General features: G+C 41.2%; 1 protein-coding gene across 10 annotated transcripts in view; it reads right to left on the bottom strand.

Moving 5' to 3' along the window:
- Nucleotides 1–25405, bottom strand: part of rab30 (RAB30, member RAS oncogene family) — a 333798-nt gene that overhangs the window by 78037 nt on the left and 230356 nt on the right. For 9 of the 10 annotated variants that reach the window (XM_070892049.1, XM_070892053.1, XM_070892056.1 and 6 more), the window contains one exon: nucleotides 9286–9386. In XM_070892049.1, the coding sequence (XP_070748150.1) occupies nucleotides 9286–9372 (87 nt within the window). In that variant the 5' untranslated portion in view covers nucleotides 9373–9386. Of the gene's footprint in view, nucleotides 1–9285; nucleotides 9387–9478; nucleotides 9502–25405 lie in introns of those variants that run through there. The other variant, XM_070892059.1, reaches the window with a different exon arrangement.

Here is a 25405-nt window from a genome sequence, read left to right as displayed (position 1 = left end):
TTTTTTTAAGAACTCAGGATGTAGGGCATCAGGGCCAGTTGGTTTGTCAGCTTTTAGTCCCATTAGTTTCTCAAGTACTTTTGTCTACTGATATTAATTACATAAGAACATAACATAAGAATTAGGAACAGGAGTAGGCCATCTAGCCCCTCGAGCCTGCTCTGCCATTCAACAAGATCATGGCTGATCTGGCCGTGGACTCAGCTCCACTTACCCGCCCGCTCCCCGTAACCCTTAATTCCCTTATTGGTTAAAAATCTATCTATCTGTGATTTGAATACATTCAATGAGCTAGCCTCAACTGCTTCCTTGGGCAGAGAATCCCACAGATTCACAACCCTCTGGGAGAAGAAATTCCTTCTCAACTCGGTTTTAAATTGGCTCCCCCGTATTTTGAGGCTGTGATCCCTAGTTCTAGTCTCCCCGACCAGTGGAAACAACCTCTCTGCCTCTATCTTATCTATCCCTTTCATTATTTTAAATGTTTCTATAAGATCACCCCTCATCCTTCTGAACTCCAACAAGTAAAGACCCAGTCTACTCAATCTATCATCATAAGGTAACCTCCTCATCTCCGGAATCAGCCTAGTGAATCGTCTCTGTACCCCCTCCAAAGCTAGTATATCCTTCCTTCAGTAAGGTGACCAAAACTGCATGCAGTACTCCAGGTGCGGCCTCACCAATACCCTGTACAGTTGCAGCAGGATCTCCCTGCTTTTGTACTCCATCCCTTTTTACTTTAAGTTCCTTACACTTATTAGCTCCTTGGTTCCCCACTAATTGTAGTACTTTTTTTGTGTCTTCTACTGTGAAGACAGATACAAAATATTTATTTAAAATCTCTGCCATTTCCTTATTCCCCATTATAATTTCACCTGTCTCAGCCTCTAAGGGACCATCGCTTACTTTTACTACTCTCTTCCTTTTTACATACTTGAAGCTCTTAGAATCTGTTTATATTTCTTGCTAGTTTACTCTCATTCTATTTTCTCTCTGATCATCAAGTTTTTGGTCACCTTTTGCTTTTTTGTAAAGTTCTCCCAATCCTCATGCTTCCACTACTATTCTTCGCAACATATTTTAAAATCGAGTTAGCCACGGATGGATCACTTATCCCATGGAGCTTGTTTCTCAATGGAATATTTCTTCAAAAGTTTGCCACTGCTTATCCACCATCATGCCTTTTAATCTAACTTCCCAATCTATCTTAGTTAACTCGCCCCTCATAGCTACGTAATTCGCTTTATTTAAGTTTAAGACTCTCATTTACGACTGAAATATTTCATTCTCACTCAATATGAAATGTTATATTATAATCACTCTTCCCCAGAGGATCCTTTACTATGAGATTACTAATTAACCTGTCTCATTACACAATACAAGATCTTCATGTATTCAGATAAAGAGCCTTTAATTATAACATTTTACCATTATTCACTGCTTTCAGCAGCTGAGATCAGATCCTTCCATGAGCAAGCCATCCAAAAGAATTCAATTAAGTTTGTTTATTTACTGATGCCAGCCCACAAATTACCATTACAAACCCAACTGGCTCACCAATGTCATTCACAGAAGGGAACTTGCCAGTTGCCACCCTACTTGGTCTGCCCTATGCGTGATTCCAATCCCACATTATGTAGTTGGCTCTTAATGCCACAGGATGGGCAATAAGTACTGCTTTGCCAATGTCACCTACATCCCAAGAACAATTTTTTAGATAGGAACAAAAATTGCCAAGGCTGGTAACCTAGTACTTTTACACAGGCTCTTTCACATGGTGAAACCCAAAAATATCCAAAAGAAAGCAAAGGATCCAATAATGTATCTCCCACGAAATAATTTAACTAATTAAATTATGGCACAATTCAGTAAAACATGGGCCTTTCACCAACAATTTGGTCCCAAACCTACAAGTCTAATCAAACTTAATTAGTTTGTGGAAGGCAATCCAATATTTTGTCAAAATGAGTTGTGATCATCTCCCTTTGCCTTGCACCATCATTCCTTTTATAATTTAATCTCACCTGCCTTTCACACCATCAGACATGGAAACATAGAAAATAGGTGCAGGAGCATGCCATTCGGCCCTTCGAGCCTGCAACACCATTCAATATGATCATGGCTGATCATGCAACTTCAGTACCCCACTCCTGCCTTCTCTCCATACCCACTGATCCCTTTAGCCATAAGGGCCACATCTAACTCCCTTTTAAATATATCTAACGAACTGGACTCAACAACTGTGTGGTACAGAATTCCACAGGTTCACAATTCTCTGGGTGAAAAAATTTCTCCTCATCTCGGTCCAATATGGCTTACTCCTTATCCTTAGACTGTGACCTCTGGTTCTGGACTTCCCCAACATCAGGAATATTCTTCCTGCATCTAACCTGTCCAATCCAGTCAGAATTTTATATGTTTCTATGAGATCACCTCTTATCTTCTAAATTCCAGTGAATACAGGCTCAGTCGATCCAGTCTTTCTTCATATGTCAGTCCTGCTATCCTGGGAATCAGTCTGGTGAACCTTCGCTGCACTCCCTCAATAGCAAGAATGTCCTTCCTCAGATTAGTCGACCAAAACTGCATACAATACTCAAGTTGTGGTCTCACAAGGCCCTGTACAACTGCAGCAAGATCTCCCTGCTCCTATACTCAATCCTCTCGCTCTGAAAGCCAACATGCCATTTGCTTTCTTAACCGCCTGCTTTCAATGATTGATGTATCATGACACCCAGGTCTCGTTGCACCTCCCCTTTTACTAATCTGTCACCATTCAGATAATAATCTGCCTTCCTGTTTTTACCACCAAAGTGGATAACATCACATTTATCCACATTATACTGCCTCTGCCATGCATTTGCCCACTCACCTAACCTGTCCAAGTCACCCAGCAGCTTCCTCACAGCTCACACTGCCACCCACCTTTGTATCATCTGCAAATTTGGAGATATTACATTCAATTCCTTCGTCTAAATCATGAATATATCTTGTAAATAGCTGGGGTCCCAGCACTGAACCTTGCAGTATCCCACGAGTCACTGCCTGCCATTCTGAAAAGGATCCGTTTATTCCCACTCTTCGCTTCCTGTCTGCCAACCAGTTCTCTATCCATGTCAATACATTACCCTCAATCCCATGTGCCTTAATTTTGCACACTAATCTCTTGTGTGGGACCTTGTCAAAAAAGTCTTTTGAAAGTCCAAATACACCACATTCACTGGTTCTCCCTTATCCACTCTATTAGTTACATCCTCAAAAAAATTCAAGTAGATTTGTCAAGCATGATTTCCTTTTCATAAATCTATGCTGACTTGGACCGATCCTGTCACTGCTTTCCAAATGCGCTGCCATTGCATCTTTAATAATTGATTCCAGCATTTTCCCCACCACCGATGTCAGGCTAACCGGTCTATAATTCCCTGTTTTATCTCTCCCACCTTTTTTAAAAATACAGTGGGGTTACATTAGCTACCTTTGGTAACTTCGATGGTATGAGCCATGAATTGGCTAGATTAGACTGGCGAGTGATACTTAGTGGGTTGACAGTGGATAGACAATGGCAAACATTTAAAGATCACATGGATGAACTTCAACAATTGGACATCCCTGTCTGGAGTAAAAATAAAACGGGGAAGGTGGCTCAACCGTGGCTAACAAGGGAAGTTAAGGATAGTGTTAAATCCAAGGGAGAGGCATATAAATTGGCCAGAAAAAGCAGCAAACCTGAGGACTCGAGAATCTTGTAATACAGCAGAGGAGGACAAAGGGTTTAATTAGGAGGGGGGAAAATAAAGTATGAGAGGAAGCTTGCTGGGAACATAAAAACTGACTGCAAAAGCTTCTATAGATATGTGAAAAGAAAAAGATTAGTGAAAACAAACGTAGGTCCCTTGCAGTCAGATTCAGGTGAATTTATAATGGGGAACAAAGAAATGGCGGACCAGTTAAACAAATACTTTGGTTCTGTTTTCACAAAGGAAGACACAAATAGCCTTCCAGAAATACTAGGGGACTGAAGGTCTAGTGAGAAGGAGGAACTGAAGGAAATCCTTATTAAGCGGGAAATTGTGTTAGGGAAATTGATGGGATTGAAGGCCAATAAATCCCCAGGGCCTGATAATCTGCATCCCAGAGTACTTAAGGAAGTAGCCCTAGAAATAGTGGATGCATTGGTGATCATTTCCCAACAGACTATCGACTCTGGATCGGTTCCTATGGACTGGAGGGTAGCTAATGTAACACCCCTTTTTAAGAAAGGAGGGAGAGAAAACAGGTAATTATAGACCGGTTAGCCTGACATCAGTAGTGGGGAAAATGTTGGAATCAATTATTAAAGATGAAATAGCAGCACATTTGGAAAGCAGTGACGGGATCAGTCCAAGTCAGCATGAATTTATGAAAGGGAAATCCTGCTTGACAAATCTTCTGGAATGTTTTGACGATGTAACTAGTAGAATGGACAAGGGAGAACCAGTGGATGTGGTGTATTTGGACTTTCAAAAGGCTTTTGACAAGGTCCCACACAAGAGATTGGTGTGCAAAATTAAGGCACATAGGATTGGGGGTAATGTACTGACGTGGATAGAGAATTGGTTGGCAGACAGGAATTGGTTGGCAAGCAGAGAGTCGGGATAAACGGGTCCTTTTCAGTATGACAGGCAGTGGCCAGTGGGATGCCGCAGGGCTCAGTGCTGGGACCCCAGCTATTTACAATATACATTAATGATTTGGATGAGGGAATTGAGTGTACTATCTCCAAGTTTGCAGATGACACTAGACTGGGTGGCGGGGTGCTCTATGAGGAGGACGCTAAAAGGCTGCAGGGTGACTTGGACAGGTTAGGTGAGTGGCAAATGCATGGCAGATGCAGTATAATGTGGATAAATGTGAGGTTATCCACTTTGGTGGCAAAAACACGAAGGCAGATTATTATCTGAATGGTGGCAGATTCGGAAAAGGGGAGGTGCAACGAGACCTGGTGTCATGGTACATCAGTCATTGAAAGTTGCCATGCAGGTGCAGCAGGCGGTGAAGGCGGCAAATGGTATGTTGGCCTTCATAGCGAGGGGATTTGAGTATAGGAGCAGGGAGGTCTTACTGAAGTTGTACAGGGCCTTAGTGAGGCCTCACCTGGAATAGTGTGTTCAGTTTTGGTCTCCTAATTTGAGGAGGGCGTTCTTGCTATTGAGGGAGTGCAGCGAAGGTTCATTAGACTGATTCCCGGGATGGCAGGACTGACATACGAGGAGAGACTGGATCGACTGGGCCTGTATTCACTGAAGTTTAGAAGGATGAGAGGGGATCTCATAGAAACATAACACTCTGACAGGACTGGATAGGTCAGATGCAGGAAGAATGTTCCCGATGTTGGGGAAGTCCAGAACTAGCGTACATAGTCTAAGGATAAGGCGTAAGCCATTTAAGACTGAGATGAGGAGAAACATCTTCACTCAGAGTTGTCAACCTGTGGAATTCCCTACTGCAGAGAGTTGTTGATGCCAGTTCATTGGATATATTCAAGAGGGAGTTAGATATGGCCCTTACGGCTAAAGGGATCAAGGGATATGGAGACAAAGCAGGAAAGGCATACTGAGGTGAATGATCAGTCATGATCTTATTGAATGGTGGTGCATGTTCGAAGGGCCGAATGGCCTACTCCTGCACCTATTTTCTATGTTTACCCTCCAATCCATAGGAACTGATCCAGCATGGAATGTTGGAAAATGGCCACCAATGTATCTACTATTTCTATTTCTAGGGCACTTCCTTAAGTACGCTGGGATGCAGACTATCAGGCCCTGGGGATTTATCAGCTTTCAATCCCATCAATTTCCCCAACACCATTTCCTGACTAATTAGGATTTCCCTCAGTTCCTCCTTTTTGCTCGACCCTCGGTCCCCTAGTATTTTCAGAAGATTATTTGTGTCTTCCTTAGTGAAGATTTTGTTCAAAGTATTTGTTCAATTGGTCTGCCATTTCCTTGTTCCCCATTATGAAATCACCTGATTCTGACTGCTAGGGACCTACATTAGTCTTCATTAATCTTTTTCTCTTCACATATCTATAGAAGCTTTTGCAGTCAGTTATGATGTTCCCTGCAAGCTTACTCTCATACTCTATTTTCCCCCTCCTAATTAAACCCTTCGTCCTCCTCTGCTGAATTCTAAATTTCTCCTAGTCCTCAGGTTTGCTTCTTTTTCTGGCCAATTTATATGCCTCTTCCTTGGATTTAACACTATCCCCAATTTCCCTTGTTAGCTATGGTTGAGTCACCTTCCCAGTTTAATTTTTACAATTGTTGTAGTTCATCCACGTGATCTTTAAATGTCTGCCATTGCCGATCTACCTATCAAGACCTTCCCTTTAGTGCTTTGCTCCCCTCCCACCCTCTTCTCTGCCTCTGTACTTGCTTAAACCGGTTTCATCTAACTTTTCCAGTTCTGACAAAAAGGTCATCGACCTGAAATGTTAGCCCTGTGTCTCTCTCCACATGCTGCCTGACCTGCTGAGTATTTCCAGCATTTTCTGTTTTTATTTCAGATTTCCAGCATCGGCAGTATTTTGCATTTGAATGTATTGTGACCATTGTTCTCACCAGAATGCTCGTGTCTGGCACCATCAGCAGTTACTTATGTGTCATGACTTCCCCACAGGGGTGCCAGATAGGGTTGACCACTATCCCATATCATTTGTGCTGATTATCAAACCTCTGACAGCCATCCAAACTTTTCAGAAAACAACACTTCTATCACAAGTCCTGCAGCCCCACTCATTTTCACATACTTCCTAATACAGGTTGAACCTCCCTTATCCAGAACCCTCGGGATCCGGCCTGTTCTGGATAAGGAATTTTTCTGGACGAGGGGTGGTCATGTTAAATTGGATTGTACAGGTACTGAGCAAGGGGATATTGGGGCTGGCTGGCTTGGGGTTGGGAGTGCGGCAGAGAGATCATGGGGGGGAGGAGGGGGCGGTGGATCACGGGGTCAGGCCAGCGATTGTGGAAGTCAGCAGCGAGGAAGGACTTCGATTTGTTCATGTCGGAGTTCTGCACATGCGCCGCCCAGGAATGGTTCTGGATAAGGAAGTTCTGGATAAGGGAGATTCAACCTGTAGTTCCTACAATTAGGAAAGAACTGTGCAGTAGCTAGCTACATTTTTCAGATATACTAAATCTGCTATGTTGGATAAATTGAAATGATAAGCCGAAAATCAATGCCCCCAGGTTCTCCTGAAAAATACCCAAGTCCTCCTATCCCTAAGTAAATGCTTGGGAATCTCTACTACTGATAAATTGTACTGGCGTCAGAAGGCACTCCTCCCCTCCCCTCTCCCCCCCCCCAATGTGATGCATGGGTTAATTCCTCAAAGACACTGGGAAAAATACACATACTGTTCCATAAATTTGCACCAATTTGATCTACACAAGGAATACAGAGTAGTGGGCTCAACACAAGAACAATTAATCAGCATTTTCTAATGACAGAAAAGCCACAAAAGTATTTTGTAGGCATGAACCACATCCATTTTGTAGTGGTCTAGAACTATCAACAGGCAATCTAGCATAAAACCGGACTTGAATCCTCCCATGAGGAAAGTGCTTGCAAATTAATTTCAATATAGGCAAGTGTGCAGTGGTGCATTTTGGTAGGAGTTTTAAGAAGGCTGCATACTCCTTGGAAAATAAGAGTCTAAATGGGGTAGAGGAGATAAAGGGCCTAGGGGTACAGATAAACAAATCATTAAAGTAGCAACGCAAGTTAACATTAAAAATGCAAACAAAGTACTGGGGTTCATTTCTAGAAAAGGATAGAATTGAAGGGCAGGGAAGTTACGGTAAACTTGTATAGCTCCTTGGTTAGACCACAGAATACTGGTCTCCATATTACAAAAAGGATAGAGGCAGTGGTGAAGGTGCAAAAAAGATTTACAAGGATGATACCAGGACTGAGGTTATAACTATCAGGAAAGACTCAATAGGCTGGGACTTTTTTTCCCTAGAAAAGAGAAGGCTAAGGAGTCACCTAATAGAGGTATTTTACAATTACAAGGGGGTTTGATAAGGTAGATGTAGAGAAGTTGTTTTCAATTGTGAATAGTCCAAAACTAGAGGTCATAAATGCAAGATATTCACTAATAAATTCAATAAACAATTCAGGACAAATTTCTTTACCTAGAGAGAGTGGTTACAATGTGGAACTTGCTACCGCATGAGGCAAATAGCATAGATGCCTTTAAGGGGAAGCTAGGTAAGTACATGAGGGAGTTAGGAATAGAAGGGTATGCAGATGAGGTTAGATAAAGTACAGGTACAGCATCAAAAATCCAAAGTTCCGGAATCTGTAAAATGTTCCGGAATCCGGGCCTGCCACATGTTGAATTGCCCTTCAATTCTTTCCTTCCTAGAAATGAACCCCAGTGCTTTGTTTGCATTTTTAATGTAAACTTGCAAACTTTAATGATTTGTTTATCTATACCCAAAGACTTTTTATCTCCTCTACTCCATTTACTCTTATTTTCCAAGGAGTATGCAGCCTTCTTAAAACTCCTACCAAAATGCACCACTGCACACTTACCTACATCAGTATAGAAAAATATCAGCACAGGAGAATATGCAGATGTACTGCTATAATTTGTTGGGTGTAATTATAAAATATAGGAAAAAAAAGTGACAAGCAAACCATTTTGCAAGAAAAAATTTGTGGAGCAGCAGAATCTGTGGGAAAATCTGGTGAGGAGGCCGACTGGTGCTATCCTGCCTTGACCTATATTTTATAATCTCCCTGCCCTGCCACACAAGCGATGGCAGGGAGATGGGGGCCTGGCAACCCAGCCCATTTCCTGGCCTTCTGTCACTGATCCTTTCAACCTGAAAGACGGTCAGAAGGCTGGTGGTAGTCCCCTGGGCAATGGTGGAAAGCCTCCTGGGCCTCTTTTGAAGGAAGAGGCTAAATTACTGAGTCCCTCTTCCTCAGTTCCAGCTACTTACTTGGCCCAGTCCAAGGCTTAAATGAAAAACTGAACACAGATATTTGAAGCTCTTCTATGCTCGTTAAGTGGTCACTTCTTTTTCAGATGCTACAGTGGCAATGTTTGTGGCATAAGTCAGAAATGCATTTTGAGCACAGTTAAAATCAATGTTATATTTTGGTTTAGAGTTCCTCAGTCATAGTCAGCTATATGGAGAATCAAAAGGATCAGTAAACTGTGCAGATTGCATACACATTATCATAATAACCCCAATTTGAAACTTTTAACATTCAGCACCCCCACTTTCTTACCTGAGTAAATCTTCGTACTAAGCAGGTCTTTCCTACACCAGCATTTCCAATCAAGACGATTTTAAATAGGTAGTCATAATCTTCCATACTCACTTACACACCTAGAGAAGGAAGACAAGAAGCTTTTATTACAAGTCAAACAAAGACTTAAGTGATCTTAAATTGCCTACCTTGAGAAAGGAAAGTATCACACCAGTAATTCCAAAAACCTAATTCCTCTAGTAGTAAGTGGAGTTGCTGGAATAAGATCACAAGAATTTCAGATTAACAAAAGGAATGTGAATTGTTGCTAAAATTATGTTATGAAGGAACGTGTTGATTTTCAGCATCACTTATGCACTGCATTAGCCTATAGTTTTATTTTGACAAGAGGTCAAGTTCCAATATTCATTACAACCATTTCTAATCTTGGTTAGAGAGTGTTTTAAAAAAAAAAAGAGCGCCTAAATATTTCAAAGCCACTTGCGCCTGCAGTTCCTGCCAGTATCCACTGACATCTGAGCAATGGCGGCAGGAAAAGCTTGGTAAGGCACAGAATTTTTAAAAAGGGACAGGCATATCCAAAAAGGCAAAAAAGACAATCCAATTCTCCTATACTAGGGCGACCATATTTTCTAAACCTAACCCAGGTACACATAGGGTAGACAGGACGGAAAATTTAGGTTGCACAGCATAGCGAGGCAAATTTGTGTGTTATTTTGATGCAAACTGAATCTGCAAAAAGCTGCGGCAGAATTTACCCAGCCGCTGTTTACAGCATACGCCGGCTGCAATCACTAGCATCTCCCCCTCCTCAATGAAGCCACCGAACACCCTCTGATCCAGTTTCCGGGACATGTTCATGGCCCAGCTCCAGCCACTGCTCATTGGTCCGGCTACCAGCAGCCCTCGTTACTCTGACGAGATATCTTCTAACTCAGTACAGAATTGGGATTAAACCCAGGTCCTTGTTGAAGCTCCGCTCCCCGCAGACTCTGCAGCACCATGCCCATGGATCCAGACGACGAGGGAGTGGCCAAAGTGGAAGATGACCAGCCACAAGCGCAGCAGCCTTCAAGGGAGCCCTCCACTTCTGGCCATGGGGGAGACGCTGATGGATGGCAAGAGAGTCACAGAGCCCACCGGTAGCCCCCTCTGGACTAACGACATCTGGGGACGATGCCGATTTCCCGGGCTTTGAGGAGTTGGAGGCTCCTGGCCCCAGTTGCATACAGCAACGCTGTACCACAGGGGAATCTTGCAGGCCAACTCTCTGGAGGGAGAGTCGACAAAGTTGGTCTGCTCAACGACAGGCAGACATGGAACTGGACTTGGTGGAAATGTCCAGGGAAACCATAGGAATGCACTGTGAGTTTATGGATGCATTGGGATAGATCCCAGCAAGCATAGACAAGCTTACTGTGACTGTTGTGGAAGCAGAATCACAGATTGTCAGTGTTACGTATGTAACTATATAATACTTGCCACCAGAGGGCACGACTGTTGGGAGTCCTAATGGTCACCTGCACACACATGCAGGGCCTGTATAAGAGGTCGGCTGCCATGTTGTTTAGGCACTCTGGTGTTGTAATAAAGAAGACTAAGGTCACACTAAGTTTAGCTCACAGTACTCAGCCTCGTGGAGTTCTTCTATACACAACAATTGGCGACGAGTAACAGAATACAAACCTTCACGCAACCATGGCTGCGGTTGGAATACGAGAGAGATTCGTAGAGGGTGATGATTGGGAAGCCTTCATCGAGCATCTCGACCAGTACTTCGTGGCCAACGAGCTGGAAGGAGACACTAATGTGGCCAAGTGCAGGGCGGTTCTCCTCACCGTCTGTGGGCCTAAAATATACGGCCTCATCAAGAATCTGCTCGCACTGACAAAACCAATGTAGAAGGAATATACAGAGTTGTGCACGCTGGTCTGGCACCACCTCAAGCTGAAGGAGAGTATCCTCATGGCCAGATATCGTTTTTACACGCACCATTGCTCCGGGGGCCTGGACGTGGCGGACTATGGATATATTCAAGAGGGAGTTAGATATGGCCCTTACGGCTAAAGGGATCAAGGGGTATGGAGAGAAAACAGGAAAGGGGTACTGAGGTGAATGATCAGCCATGATCTTATTGAATGGTGGTGCAGGCTCGAAGAGCTGAATGGCCTACTCCTGCACCTATTTTCTATGTTTCCTGGTATGTGTGGCTTAGCTAACTACTGGATAAACTAAGTGAATCCAGTTAACTTTCTTCCAATTTGCCATTCCTCATGTACCTTATCTCCACTTGATGCCTACAGCTCATATTAGGAGCTTCGTCAATGGGTAATTTCCAGCTCAAACAGTGGTTCAACAGTAATAAGTGTACTAATCATCATCATCAGTCAAGACAAGCACATTTGTGCTGCTAAATTGCAGTTTGGCAAAAGTGAAGATTTTCCCCAAAATAAAATCTCGTCACAGACTACAATGGCTTGCTAAAACACATTTTGGGCCGGGCCGGGGGCGGGGGGGGGGGGGGGGGAGGGGGGAGAAATCAGGAGTGTAAAACAGGCTGCCGATTCATGATCGCTCATTTTGCCCAATGCAAGTTTCACCCCTCCCAGATCTCAAATTTCCAGCTCCAAGTATTTGGTTTAAACTTGCTTACAGAATTATCCACTTGACACAAAAACAGTAAAGTTCAGGGACTCCAAAGAAGGCAGAGAAAAATGTGAATAGGAGCTAAATTTTAAACACTTTCAAAAAACCATATAGGATATTATGTGATCCTAGTGCATTTCCATTATGGCCCAATGTAAATGGTCACAGAGTAGTGAAATTATCAAAGAAAGAAAGACTTGTAATTATATAGTGCCTTTCGCAACCTCAGGACATCCCAAAACACTTTACAGCCAATAAAGAACTTTTGTAATGTAGGAAATGCAGATCCAATTTGCACACAGCAAGCTCTCACAAACAGCAATGTGATAGTGACCAGATAATCTGTTTTTTTGTGATGTTGATTGAGGGATAAATATTGGCCAGGAAACTGGGGATCAAACCCCCGCCCACCACCTCCCCCCAGCCGGCTCTTTTTCAAAATAGTGTCATGGGATCTTTTACGTCCACCTGAGAGCTGAAAGGGCCTCGATTTAAAGTCTCATCTGAAAGACAGCACTTCCGACAGTGTAACACTCTCTCAGTACTGCACTGGACTGAGAGCCGAGATTTTTGTGCTCAAGTCTCTGGAGTGGTACTTGAACCCACAACATTCTGACTTGGAGTGTGACCAACTTAGCCACTGCTGTCCCAAACCATGCTGACTAACATGTATACACACTGCCAGATGCATCCAATGGATAGTGATTTCTTAAGAGTTATTAATAATTAATTTTGCCATTAGTATTTTCATCAAACTATTCTTTTACTTGTATTTTGAAAATGTTTTAATAAAACTTGAATGGTAAATGATCAGGCAGCGAAAAATAAAATAGAAGTGAAAGGAAAACTATTTCTTGCAATCACTACACTTGGGTTTGTCTGGAGATTAAGTGCATTTGACACAGATTTATCTGAAACCATGACTTGAAGTTGGTGAGCACGTCTTGATATGCAACTTTGGGTCAAAATCAGGAAATGTTGCTCCATTATTTGCAACACGGGATTCTGTTGTATTCAATCTAATGTGCTCTTTATTCTGCTTACACTAAACAGATAACATCAAGTCAAATTGTAAACATGAAATTAAGCAATTGGTTTGCTTTCTAAATAGAATGGATTATTTATTTTAGATTATACTGCATGAATTAGATGTATAGTAGTTCTTCTACTACTGCACATCCCTGCTTAAACAACTTTAAGTGCTGGGAAGCCCCTGTGCCTCACCCTATTGAAAGCACAGAACAGCTCATCTTTGTGCTGTGTTTCAGCTATCCCTTTCCTCACTATGGCCACAATGCTATTCTTCCCAAGTCGATCTGCCTGCATGAGCCAATTGCCATCTCTTCCCAAAACTTTGCATTTCTTCATCTAATTCTTGACCAGCTACTTTTTAGTTCCTTTGAATATTCTGGTTTCTTCAATTCTCACTTGTGTCCTTTAAATTTTGTCTCATCACTACATCCATTTTCACTTTCCACATACATCATGACCTGTCTTTTTTCACAATGTCGTTCCCCAACATAAATATACTGACCAAACAAACAAGATCCAACAGTCATTCATATAGACTTAAAGATTGAATTTTAAAAAGCAATCCATGTCAAAAGAGGGACATTTAGATAAACAACAGGGTCAACAGCAAGAAACCTAGAAAATCCTACATTAAGAGATAGAAACACAGAAATTTACAGCGCAGAAGGCGGCCATTTCGGCCCATCGTGTCCGTGCCGGCCGACAAAGAGTCACACGGCCCTCGATCAGCAGCCCTGAAGGTTACATATAAACCTATGAACAATGAACAATGAAGGAAAGGTAAAGAGCACCCAGTCCGCCCCATATAACTGCGATACCCCATGTATCGCAACATTTTACACTCCACCCCACCCAAAGCCACGTGATCTCCTGGGAGAGGCAAAAAAAGATAAAAACCCAGGCTATTTGGGGGAAAAAATCTGGGAAAATTCCTCTCCTTGATAATCATCAATCCGGCCTAATAATTTACAACTTCAAAAATGTCATTTTCATTTCTGTATAATATCAAGTTTTATATCCTACTAAGATCGCCTCCTCGATGGCATCCCAAATCAATTTTTTTCACTATACACAGTAATCAGACCATTATGTCTGACATGGAGAAAAGGTCAATCTTCTTCAGGGAAGTGTTGAAGAATTGCTGATCAATAGCCTGTGTGATATAGTCACAGAGCACAGCACACACAGCTTCCTACATGGCAGGCAACTCTCTCAGATGCCTCCGGAAATCTGCCTGGTTCTGTTTAATTATTAACTGCAATTGCAGTACATCCACATCCACAGTGTGGAGCTACAAACATTACAAGCTTACAGACATTACATTTCTCCCTCCTTAATGAAGACGTTATTATAACAAACATCATACATAACTTTCATGTTTATACATAACACAGGATATAAACTTATTTTCTTTCCATATTTACAAATTTAACTTTACCACTTGTTTTCTGTTTCGAAGAGGATACCTTCGCTCTCGAACAGAACCTTCCAAACTTGGTGTCAAATCTAAGCTCATTCGAGGCTCATCCTGAGGAACATTTTCCTCCATGGAATTTCCTTGATTTGCATTTGAACTACTAACTTCAGGCTCTTTGTTTTCCTGACTCGGACTCAGACTTTCATTTTGATTCTCTCCTGGATTTGTTTCCAGTACATTGGATTTAGGATTTGTTACTGGTGTATCAAAACTATCTGATGAGTCAGAAATAATTGAATCATTCCCACCTTCAACTCCTTCCATGTCTGTAGGTAAAATATCAATATGAACAAACCTAACCTGTCCATTATCAAACATCTTTACCAAATATGTGCGAGGACCACATATCTTCACCACTCTTCCTGGTAACCATTTATGATGATGGTTCTTCACTCTCGCCTTCTGGTTTAATTTCACACTTCTCTTTTTTACCCTACCTCTATCATGATTCTCTTTCTGTCTTAATTGTGTCTCTTCTACGGACTGTGCCAAATTTGGCTTTAACAACGGGAATCTGCTTTGTGGCTGTCGTTTGAGAAACAATTCTGCTGGTGTTCTACCAGTAGTTGTACGAGGAGTATTTCGATATGTAATCAAAAAATTAGCCAATTTGTGATCCAATGACAACTGTCGTTTCCTTGGATTTGGATCTAACATTTGTTTTATGAGGGCACGTTTTACAATTTGTACAGTGCGCTCTGCTGCACCATTCGAAGCAGGATGGTATGGTGGAACCTTGATATGTTTCACACCATTTTTGCTCGTGAATTGTGTAAATTCTTCTGAACAAAATTGTGGTCCATTATCCGAAACAATTTCTTCAGGGTGGCCAAAAGAAGAAAATAATTTTCGTAAAATGTCCAATGTTTTACTTGTTATTTTCCACATTGGGAACACCACATCCCACTTCGAATGGCTATCAATCAGAATGAACAATCGTTGTCCTTCTAACTCAGCAAAATCAATATGTAGCCTTTGCCACACCCTGGGAGGCCATTTCCATGGCTGTAATGGTACTGGTGGTGGGTGCTTGCTTATTGATTGACATGTCGTACACTGACTCACTTTATCAAGACCTGGCCACCATAAATAACTGCGTGCAAAGCTCTTGGTCAATCACATTCCCAGGTGCTGGTCATGGAGGTCTCCTAATAATTTGGACCTGAATTTATTTGGTATAACCATTCTTGCACTCCACATGATACAATCTTTATCAACTGATAATTCATTCCTACGAATGAAGAATGGATGTGTATCTTTGTCTGTTACCTGGTTTGGCCATCCATTTGCAATATAATCATACACCTTTGACATCACTGGGTCACGTTTGGTTGCTCCATCAATCTCTTCAGCTGTGACTGGCAGTTCATCAATGTATGAAAAATAAAACACTTCTTCCCTATCGGGTGTAAGCTGTGATGGGGAAGGCAATCTAGACATTGCATCAGCATTACTGTGATCAGCTATCATTTGTATTCAATATCATATGTATATGCTAATAAAATCAAAGCCCATCTCTGCATTCGGGCTGCAGCTAATGTTGGAACTGGGGACTTTGAATGGAGGATTGCTGTTCGGGGCTTATGGTCCATAACGATCCATAACGATGGCAAACTTACAACCACACGTGTGAAACTTCTTGACCCCAAAAATTAATGCCAAAGCTTCCCTTTCAATTTGCGCATAATTACTCTCACTGGCACTGAGAGTGCGTGAAGCAAAAGCAATTGGTCTCTCCTCCCCACTACTTGATACATGAGAGATTACTGCCCCAACTCCATACGGAGAGGCATCACATGCTAGCTTAATCTCCTTAGATATGTCATAGTGAACTAACATGGTGCTCTCTACCAATTTGTTTTTACACTCCTTGAATGCTGTATTGCATTCTTTTGACCATTTCCAATGGACCTGTTTTTTCAAAAGTTCATTCAGTGGATGTAATACTGTAGCCAAATTTGGTAGGAACTTCCCATAATAGTTCAAAAGACCCAAGAATGCACGAAGTTCAGAGACATTCCTGGGAGTGGGTGCATTTCTAATTGCATCCAATTTTTCCATGGTTGGATGTAAACCATCTTTGTCTACTCTGTACCCTAAGTACTCCACTGAGTTTTTAAATAACTCGCACTTACGAGCAGATACTTGTACTCTGTGCTTCTCTAGCTGATTGAGGACTTCATTCAATATGTTATTATGAATTTGCCTATTTGGTGCTGAAATTAGTATGTCATCCAAATAACATACTACCCCTTCAATACCTTGCAAAATCTGGTTCATCACCCTTTGGAATATGGTAGGGGCGGAAGGCACTCCAAACGCAGCCTATTAAACTGATACAGGCCTAGATGAGTACTTAGTCAAACATGACTTGGACTCCTCATCTAGTTCAAGCTGTAAGTAGGCATTCGTAAGATCCAGTTTTGAGAAGATCTGACCACCTGTCAGCGTTGTGAACAAATCTTCTATATTCGGCAATGTATTGGGGACATTACCCTCTAGAACCTGGTTTACGGTTACTTTATAATCACCACACAATCTTACCTTACCATCGGACTTATGTACAACAACAATGGGTGTAGCCCAATTACATCGATCTATCTTACAAATAATGTTCTCAGTCTCTAGTCTTTTGAGTTCTTGCTCAACTTTCTCCTTGAGTGCATATGGTACGGAACATGGCTTGTTGTAAACCGATCTAGCGTCCTTCTGTACCCTGACACTCGCCTTGAAGCCTTGGATCGGATTGCCCGTTTCGCTGAACACCTTCGGATACTTCTTGATAACCTCATCCGTTGATGAAAATCTCGCTTCCACACAGAAAATCTTACTCCAATCCAGCTTCAGTGAGCTCAACCAATTTCTTCCGAGTAAGGCAGGCTTGTCACCTTTCATTACTATTAGAGGCAAGTTCTGAAATTGATCTTTGTATTTCACCGGTACGGTGATACAACCTACCACAGGAATTTTCTCCCCGAGTAGCCTCGCAGCTCTATCTTGGATTTCTCCAGTTGAAAATCACGCAATTTGTCGCGGTATAGTGACTCCGGTACTACACTCATGGATGCACCAGTGTCAATTTCCATTGGTATCTTGAATCCTGCAACATCTATGTGGATTTTGATGCTTTCCGAATCGCTGTCAGTTAACCTCGTGCTTCTGATGATGTGCAACTCTAACTTCTCCTCGTCCTGTTGTTGTTCTTCCATGCTATGTAGTCTCTTGGGATTTCTATTCATAGCTTTAAAAGCTGGTTTACCCTTCAGTCGGCATGCCTTCACAAGATGCCCAGTCTTTCTGCAGAAGAAACACTCAGCCTTCAAGTATGGGCAACTTTGAGCAATGTGTTGTCCCAGCACCTACAGCACGACTTCGACGCTCTGTTAGAATTTCCAGTTTCTGAGACGTTGGGCCCCCACCGTCTTTTACCTTGAACCTGCAGGTTGACTGACGACCGTAATTATTATTTAATTCTCGGGACTATTGTTCGGCCATGCCCACTGACCTCGCTGTCTGACAAGCAATCTCAAAAGTCAAGTCATCCGTCGTCAATAACTTCCTTCTGATCGTATCATTTTTCACCCCACAAACAAAACGATCCCATAATGCGCGGTTTTGAAAGTTTCCAAAACTACAGTGCATCCATAGCTTTTTTAATGCTACGATGTAATCACTTATACTTTCATCAGCCTTTTGATTCCAAATCCCGAAACGATTGCTTTCAGCAATTTCTAATGGTTTGGGGTTATAGTGTTGCTCCAGCTTGGTTAAAATCTCTAAGCGTTGTGTCCTTTGGCTCGTCAAGCACAAGCAGATTTACAAGGGTTTCGTATAATGCTGGACCCGCCTCCGATAAGATGATCGCTTTCTTATGTTCCAACACAGCCCGGTTCTGGACTGCATTTTCTGGAACTTTAATTAAGTTATTTGCAGTGAAATACATTTCTAGCCACTCCACATACACTTTAAAACATTCCCGGTCGTGTCTATATTCCACCAAATGTCCGATTACCCCTGCCATTTTAATCTCTAGCTGTTCAGTGTGCTGTATTTTACCTTGGATTTTGTAGCTTTTTTCCAAAGACAGAAACTTCCAAAGTCTCTGTCGGCTGGCTGAATCCTTCAACAAAATGTAAGCTTTAAATCATCCAAAAAATCCCATCTCGCCGCCAAATGTGATATATTCACAAAGCAGAAGCACACACAGCTTCCTATATGGCAGGCAGCTCTCTCGGATGCCTCCGGAAATCTGCCTGGTTCTGTTTAATTATTAACTGTGCAATTGCAGTACACAATACGTCCACATCCATAGTGTTGAGCTACAAACATTACAAGCTTACAGACATTACAGCCTGCTTCATTTTTAAATGACTCACTGATGACATTGACACCAAGGGGTGTTAGAAGTTTTGTATACACTAACATATTTATCCCCTTCTCTCAAAAAAGCATTCGCTCCTTGCCGGATGCGAGGCAGACCACAAGTGTTCGTTGGCTATTTGTACACTGGAACCATCACAGCTAAGCCCAATCTGGTCCCCACCTATAGTCCACACATGTGCACTTCAAGCACCCATCACCAGATAGTGATCCAGAGTAGGATCCCTGGCTCATTATCTCCTGCCTAAATTAGAGCAGAGACACTAATTTTAGCATCCCAAACAAGATTAGTGAAGTCACCAAAGAGCAGGTATTGAATCAGAAATCTTAGTGGTGATCTGTATGACTCAGCTACTCACTGAATAAGCCTGCTGAGCTCTATATTATATTGCGTACAGAAATACACCCAGTGGGACACAGTTTATTTTATCAGCAACAAAGACTTTATGCTCCATGCAAAGTCACATGACTGAACTGAAGTTACAAACTATGTTTTAGAAATGCAAACTACTTAGCCCAGTATCCAGACAGGGTGTCTGGTCCACAAAGCACAACTGATGTTGCTGGGCAACAAGCATTTATGTAGAGATTTAGCACTGTGTTTCTCAGAGAGTTTAGCAAGTGGTGAAAAATTGATTGTAAAAGTGCAATTTTCAATTTCAAATGTGCAAGTAGAACTGCAGAGGAAAAACTTCTTAAAATTGTGAAAAATTACTGCTTTGAATCAGTCCCTTCAAGCTTTTGCGGCTACTTTTTACATGTGAATATTTTTTGAGGCAGCCAAACCTACACTTGGAATTCTGTAAACTTACTGCCACTTGGCACACCAATATATCCCTGTTGGAGTGCAATAGATCATAATATTGCTGATTGTTAGACCACACTTCTAGTGTCAGGAGAAGATGAAAGGATTAGAAATATATGAGCACATTATCAGGCAGTCACAGAGGAGTTCAGATATCAAGGTACTATCCAGATGAAATGCAAGAAGATAGTTTAGGACACAAAAGTGATTTTAACATTTGACTTTGATCAGGAACTATCATGTCTTGAGGGAAAATTTTGGCTCCCATTGCATTGCGATGATGTGGCTGGAATCCACTGAGAATTTGGCTCTGAATGCAGTTCTGCTCTTGCTGACTAACATAACAGTTTTCTCCAATAGCTCATCCCCCTCTCTCTCCATCCCCTTCCAAGAATGTTAGTAACATCTGGAGAAAGCAGAAGTTGCTAGCAACTATAAATAGTTTCTATTTTGATGGTAATTTTAATCGTAGTTACATAATTACAGCATGAACTATCTTGTACAGAACATCTGAAATTACTAAATAGTTTCCAATAGTGTTATGTTAAAAAGCGTAAAATCCATCACTTTGCTGATCGTAACTATGGATTCCAAATCACAGTAAACTTAGGCTTCAAAGTTGCACCCTCAAATTTCTCCTCCATTGATACAGGACATCAACATAGAAATTAGTAATATTAAAACACATCCCACTGAATATGCACCGAAGTTTGTGTGAAGGGCGAGTTTTTTTTAAAATATGGACTTTTTGGTGCCTGCTCTTTAGGAAGACTAAATAAAACCTGTGGAGCGGGAACTATCAAGGCGATGCTTGTCTGGGAACCGTGAGATAGATAAAGGAATGGCTTGAAACCCTGGATTAACAGGGTGAATACTTGGTAAAAGAGCATAGTGGGTTAAAAGTATGAACAGAAAATGAAGGATAACTTATGTGCAGGTAATACAATCAAAATAAAATTACAGGTGCACTCGAAACAGCAATTGACCAAAGGCCGGCGGGCCATAACTGTTGACTTGACCAAGATCAAAAAGATCTTCTTTCCAGAGACACATTAGTAGTAAGAAGATAGTCAAAATAAGGGAATAACAACTGAGAAAAGAAGAAGGTAAGCTCATAGTGGAAAGTGAGGAAATGGTAGGGATATTTATGCCTAAGTTTCAGTAGTTAGCGAACAGTTAGTGGGGGGTTCATATTCAAAGTGAAATAATACTAAAGAAGTTACTCAAGTTTAAGATAAACAAATCAATAGAAATTGATGGTTTATATCAGTGGATCCTGAGGGAAGAGATGAAAGAAATAATAGGGCAATTGACTATAATCTGTGGAAAGGAAAAAATTGTCAGAGAACTGGAAAGTGAAAACAAGGACAGAGTGATACGACAAGGAATTATAGTTCAGTTAACCCTATTTCAGATCTTGGTAAAGTACTAGACTCTGCAAAATGGAATGAAATTACTAAGAACTTGAAGAAACAAAAAGTAATCAAGGCTAGTCAGTGCAGAGTTCCAAGAGGCAAGTCCTGCTGGACCAACCTTATAGATCTCTTTGAAGCAATAACAGAAAAGATTAAATAAAAGAATGAAAGTGGATGTGGTTTACATGCATTTTCCAAAAGTATTTGCTAAGGTATCACATAAAAGACTTAGATCAAATTTAATGGCACAGGGGTATAAGGGGAACGTGGCCACATGGATGAAGAGGTAGTTGGGCACAGAAAGCAAAATGTAGAATTAAAACATAATTTCTTGGACTGGAAGTATGTGGCAAATTGTTTTCCACAAGGGATCTCCAACTTACTATATACAATGATCTGGAGGGAAAAAAAAGTTACCAATATTGAAATTTGCTGATGGAACTCAAATTGGGAGGGCAAGGCAAATTGTGACAAGCATCTTGAAAAACTGTAGAAAGATAGATAGGTTAGCGTGATGAGTAGACACAGGTCAATGTAGAAAATTGTTAAGTAAAGTACAGAAAATAAATACCCCTTAAATGCTGGAATTTTAAATAGAGGAGCCAAGGGTCCTTGCCGTTAGATACAAGTCATTTAAAAGATTTCTGCACAAGTAAATAAGACCATAAGGCAAATCAAATATTTGTTTTGTATCAAAAAAAAGCAAAAAAGGTTGAAACAGTGCAACTCATTATAGAAAAGATACAAGACCAGTGGAAAAGGTGCAGTATATTACATAGGATATACAGCACAGAAACAGGCCATTCGACCAAACTAGTCCATGCCAGTGTTTATGCTCCACTCAAGCCTCCTTCAGTCCTTCCTCATCTAAATCTATCAGCATGACCCTCTATTCCCTTCTCCCTCATATACTTGTCCAGCCTCCCCTTAAATGCATCTATACTATTTCGCTTCAACCACTCCTTGTGGTAGCAAGTTCCACATTCTCACCACTCTTTGGGTAAAGAGGTTTCTTCTGAATTCCCTATTGGATTTCTTGGTGCCAATCTTATATTGATAGCATCTAGTTATGCTCTTCCCCACAAGTAGAAACATTCTCTCTGTGTCCACTCTATCAAAACTTTTCATAATTTTAAAGATCTCTATTAGGTCACTCCTCAGCCTTCTTATTTCAAGAGAAAAGAGACCCAGCCTGTTCATCCTTTCCTGATATGTATACCCTCGCATTTCTGGTATCATCCTTGTAAATCTTCTCTGCACCCTCTATATCCTTTTTATAATATGGCAACCAGAACTGCAGTAGGTTTGATATAGGTTTAGCATAAATGCCCTACTTTTTTCAATTTTATCCCTCCAGAAATAAATCCGAGTGCTTGGTTTGCTTTTTTTTTTTAAATGACATTACTAACCTGTGTCACAACTTTTAGTGATTGGTGTATTTGTACTCCCGAGATCCTTTTGTTCCTCTACCCCACCTAAACTCCCACCTTCCAAGTAATAAGTAGCCTTCCTACCAAAATGTACGAATAATTTGCCAATTATTTGCCCATTCTGCAAGTTTATTAATGTTCTCCTGTAATTTGTTGCAGTCTTCCTCAGTATTGACTATCCCCCCCAATTTGGTATCATTTGCAAATTTAGAAATTGTGATTTTGATTCTAAAGTCTAAATCATTAATGTAAATTGTGAACAGCAGTGGTCCCAGCACTGATCCTGTGGAACACCACTACCCACCGTCTGCCACTGTGAATAGCTACCCTTTACCCCTACGCTCTGCTTTGTCTTGAAGCCAGCTTGCAATTCATTCTGCTACTTGTCCCCTGACTTCACATTCTCTGACCTTATTCATTAGTCCATTATGGGGTACCTTATCGAAGGCCTTTGTATTAGAGATGAAGAATTATAGTAATCAAGAGAAACTTAAGAAATTGGAGCTTTCCCCCACTCTCAATTGGAGCAGAGAAAGCCCCCACTAGAACAGTGAAAGTTAGAGATGACCTAATAGAGGTCTTCAATATTATGAAGGGTTATGATGAAGATGCAAAAAAAGGGAATATGAAAAAAGTACTTACAAGGGATATCAAAACTAACGGAAAACATTTATATATTAAAGAGAAAGGAAGTGGCAAAGATCAATGTCAGCCCATTAAAGATGGATCTAGGCGAGACTATATATGGATAATAGGGAAATGGCAAACTTGTTAAACCAGTACTTTTTATCCATTTTCAAAGTGGAGGAACAGGACAAAATATCAGCTGCAAAAGGGAACCATAAACACAATCAAAGGCAGGAACGTAGTAATGCAAGTTTTTAAAAATGATAATGGAGAAAATAATGGTATTTAAGATAGACCAATTTCCAGGATCTGATGGTTTCCACACCAGGATAGTACAAGAAATGTGAAGAAATTGCAGATTCATTGGTCATAATTTTCCAAAGTTGTCTAGATTCAGGAAGTGTGCCTTTCAATTGGAAAATTGCAAATGTCACTCCATTATTTATGAAGGGAAGGAGAGAAAATCCATCATCAGAGACAGAATGACTGAGCACTTGAACAAGTTTTAGCTGATCAAAGAAAGTCAGCATTGAGTTGTGAAGGATAGTCACGTCTGACTAATAGCTACATTTTGAGGTGACTAACATGGTGGATAGGAGAGTGTCTATGGATCTTGTCTGTATAGGTTTCCAGAAGTCATTTGGTAAGGTTCCACAGAAATTAGCAAAAATAAGTGCATGGAATTGGAGTTAACCTTGTGATATGGATTGGTAATTGGTTGGGAAGTCGGAGGCCAAGTAGGGATTTTGGGCTAGAAATTAGCCAGCCTAACGCACATTTTAACAGGATTTTTTCACTTTAAGAACAAAAAAAACAGTTTTAACATGAAGTTTACAAAAATCCCCAAAGTTTAAGAATGGCGTTTTCAAAATAGTCGCTGAAAAGCAGATCGCCAAGTTGCAATGCGAAAAAATATTGCACCGCCTAAATTTGGCTGTTCAGTGAACCCATACTCGGGTGGAGAAGAACGCATGAGAAAAGCAGGCGTTGCAGCCTCAAACGTCGGTAAGTATGAAGACATGCAAAAAAGGTTGCAGCAATTACTTAGTTAAGGGTCTTGTAAATGTTTTGCAATTTGTGATTTTTTTGCTTTTTGCAATGTGTGTGTGTTTTTTTTTCTCTCTCCCCTCCCAGGACCTGTATTTTTGGCGTTGATAGGCCTCGGACTAAAGTTGTCGAGATCGCGGTTTCCGCCGGGAATCATTGTGCAATGCCGTTTAACGACAGGCGTATTTTGTGGCCAAATTTACCCAGTTAAAAAAATGGCATTTATTATTCTTATTTCTTCACAAAAAGGACGTTATTTATCAAAAAACGGCATGCTGGGGAATTTCTAGCCCAAAGTGTTTGTTCACTGATTGGCAGGATGTGACAAATTGTGTTCCACAGGGATCTGTACTGGGGCCTCAACATTTCATTGTATATATTAATAACTTGAATGAAGGAAAGAGAATTGTATATCCAAGTTTGCAGATGACACATTAGGAGGCACTGTAGGTTGTGTGGATGAGATCAGGAAGTTGCAAAGGAACATAGACAGTAGGCAAAATTGTGGCAGATGGAGTTCAATTTGAGAAAGTAGGAGATCATTCACTTTGGATCTGAGGATGACAAATAGCAGGAGAAAATGGTAAGAAAACACATTTAAAAGCTCTTTATCTGAATGCATGCAGCATTCGTAACAAATTAGATGAGCTGTTGGCACAAATGGGTATGATCTGGTAGCCATAACAGAGACATGGTTGCAAGGTGACCAAGACTGGGAACTAAACATTCAGGGGTACTTGACAATTTGGAAGGACAGATGGAAAGGAAAATGAGGTGGGGTAAGCTCCGTTGATGCAAAGGATGGAATCACTGCAAGTGAGAAACAATATTTGCTCAAATGATCAAGATGTTGAAACAGTTTGGGTGGAGATTAGGAATAATAAGGGAAAAAAGTCATTGGTGGACGTAGTCTATAATGTAGCAACTCTGTTGGTCGGAGCATAAACCAAGAAATAGAGGGGGCTTGTGAAAAGGGGAACAGCAATAATCATGGGGGATTTTAAGCTCCATATTAATTGGACAAATCAAATTGGTCAGGGTAGCCTTGAGGAAGAGTGCATAAGGGATGGGTTCCTTGAGCAATATGTAACGGAACCAATCAGGGGGCAGGCTCTCTTAGATTTGGTCTTGTGTAATGAGACAGGATTAATAAACAATCTCCTAGTAAAGGATCCCCTTGGAATGAGTGATCATAGCATGATTGAATTTCAAATTCAGATGGAGTTTGAGAAAGTTGGATCTCAAACCAGCATACCAAGCTTAAATAAAGGAGACTACA

The sequence above is a fragment of the Pristiophorus japonicus genome, chromosome 10 (genome assembly GCF_044704955.1).
Source record: "Pristiophorus japonicus isolate sPriJap1 chromosome 10, sPriJap1.hap1, whole genome shotgun sequence".
Taxonomy (NCBI): Eukaryota; Metazoa; Chordata; class Chondrichthyes; family Pristiophoridae; genus Pristiophorus; species Pristiophorus japonicus.
Note: the sequence above shows the minus strand (reverse complement) of the source record. Positions and strands in the feature narration are given on the sequence as shown.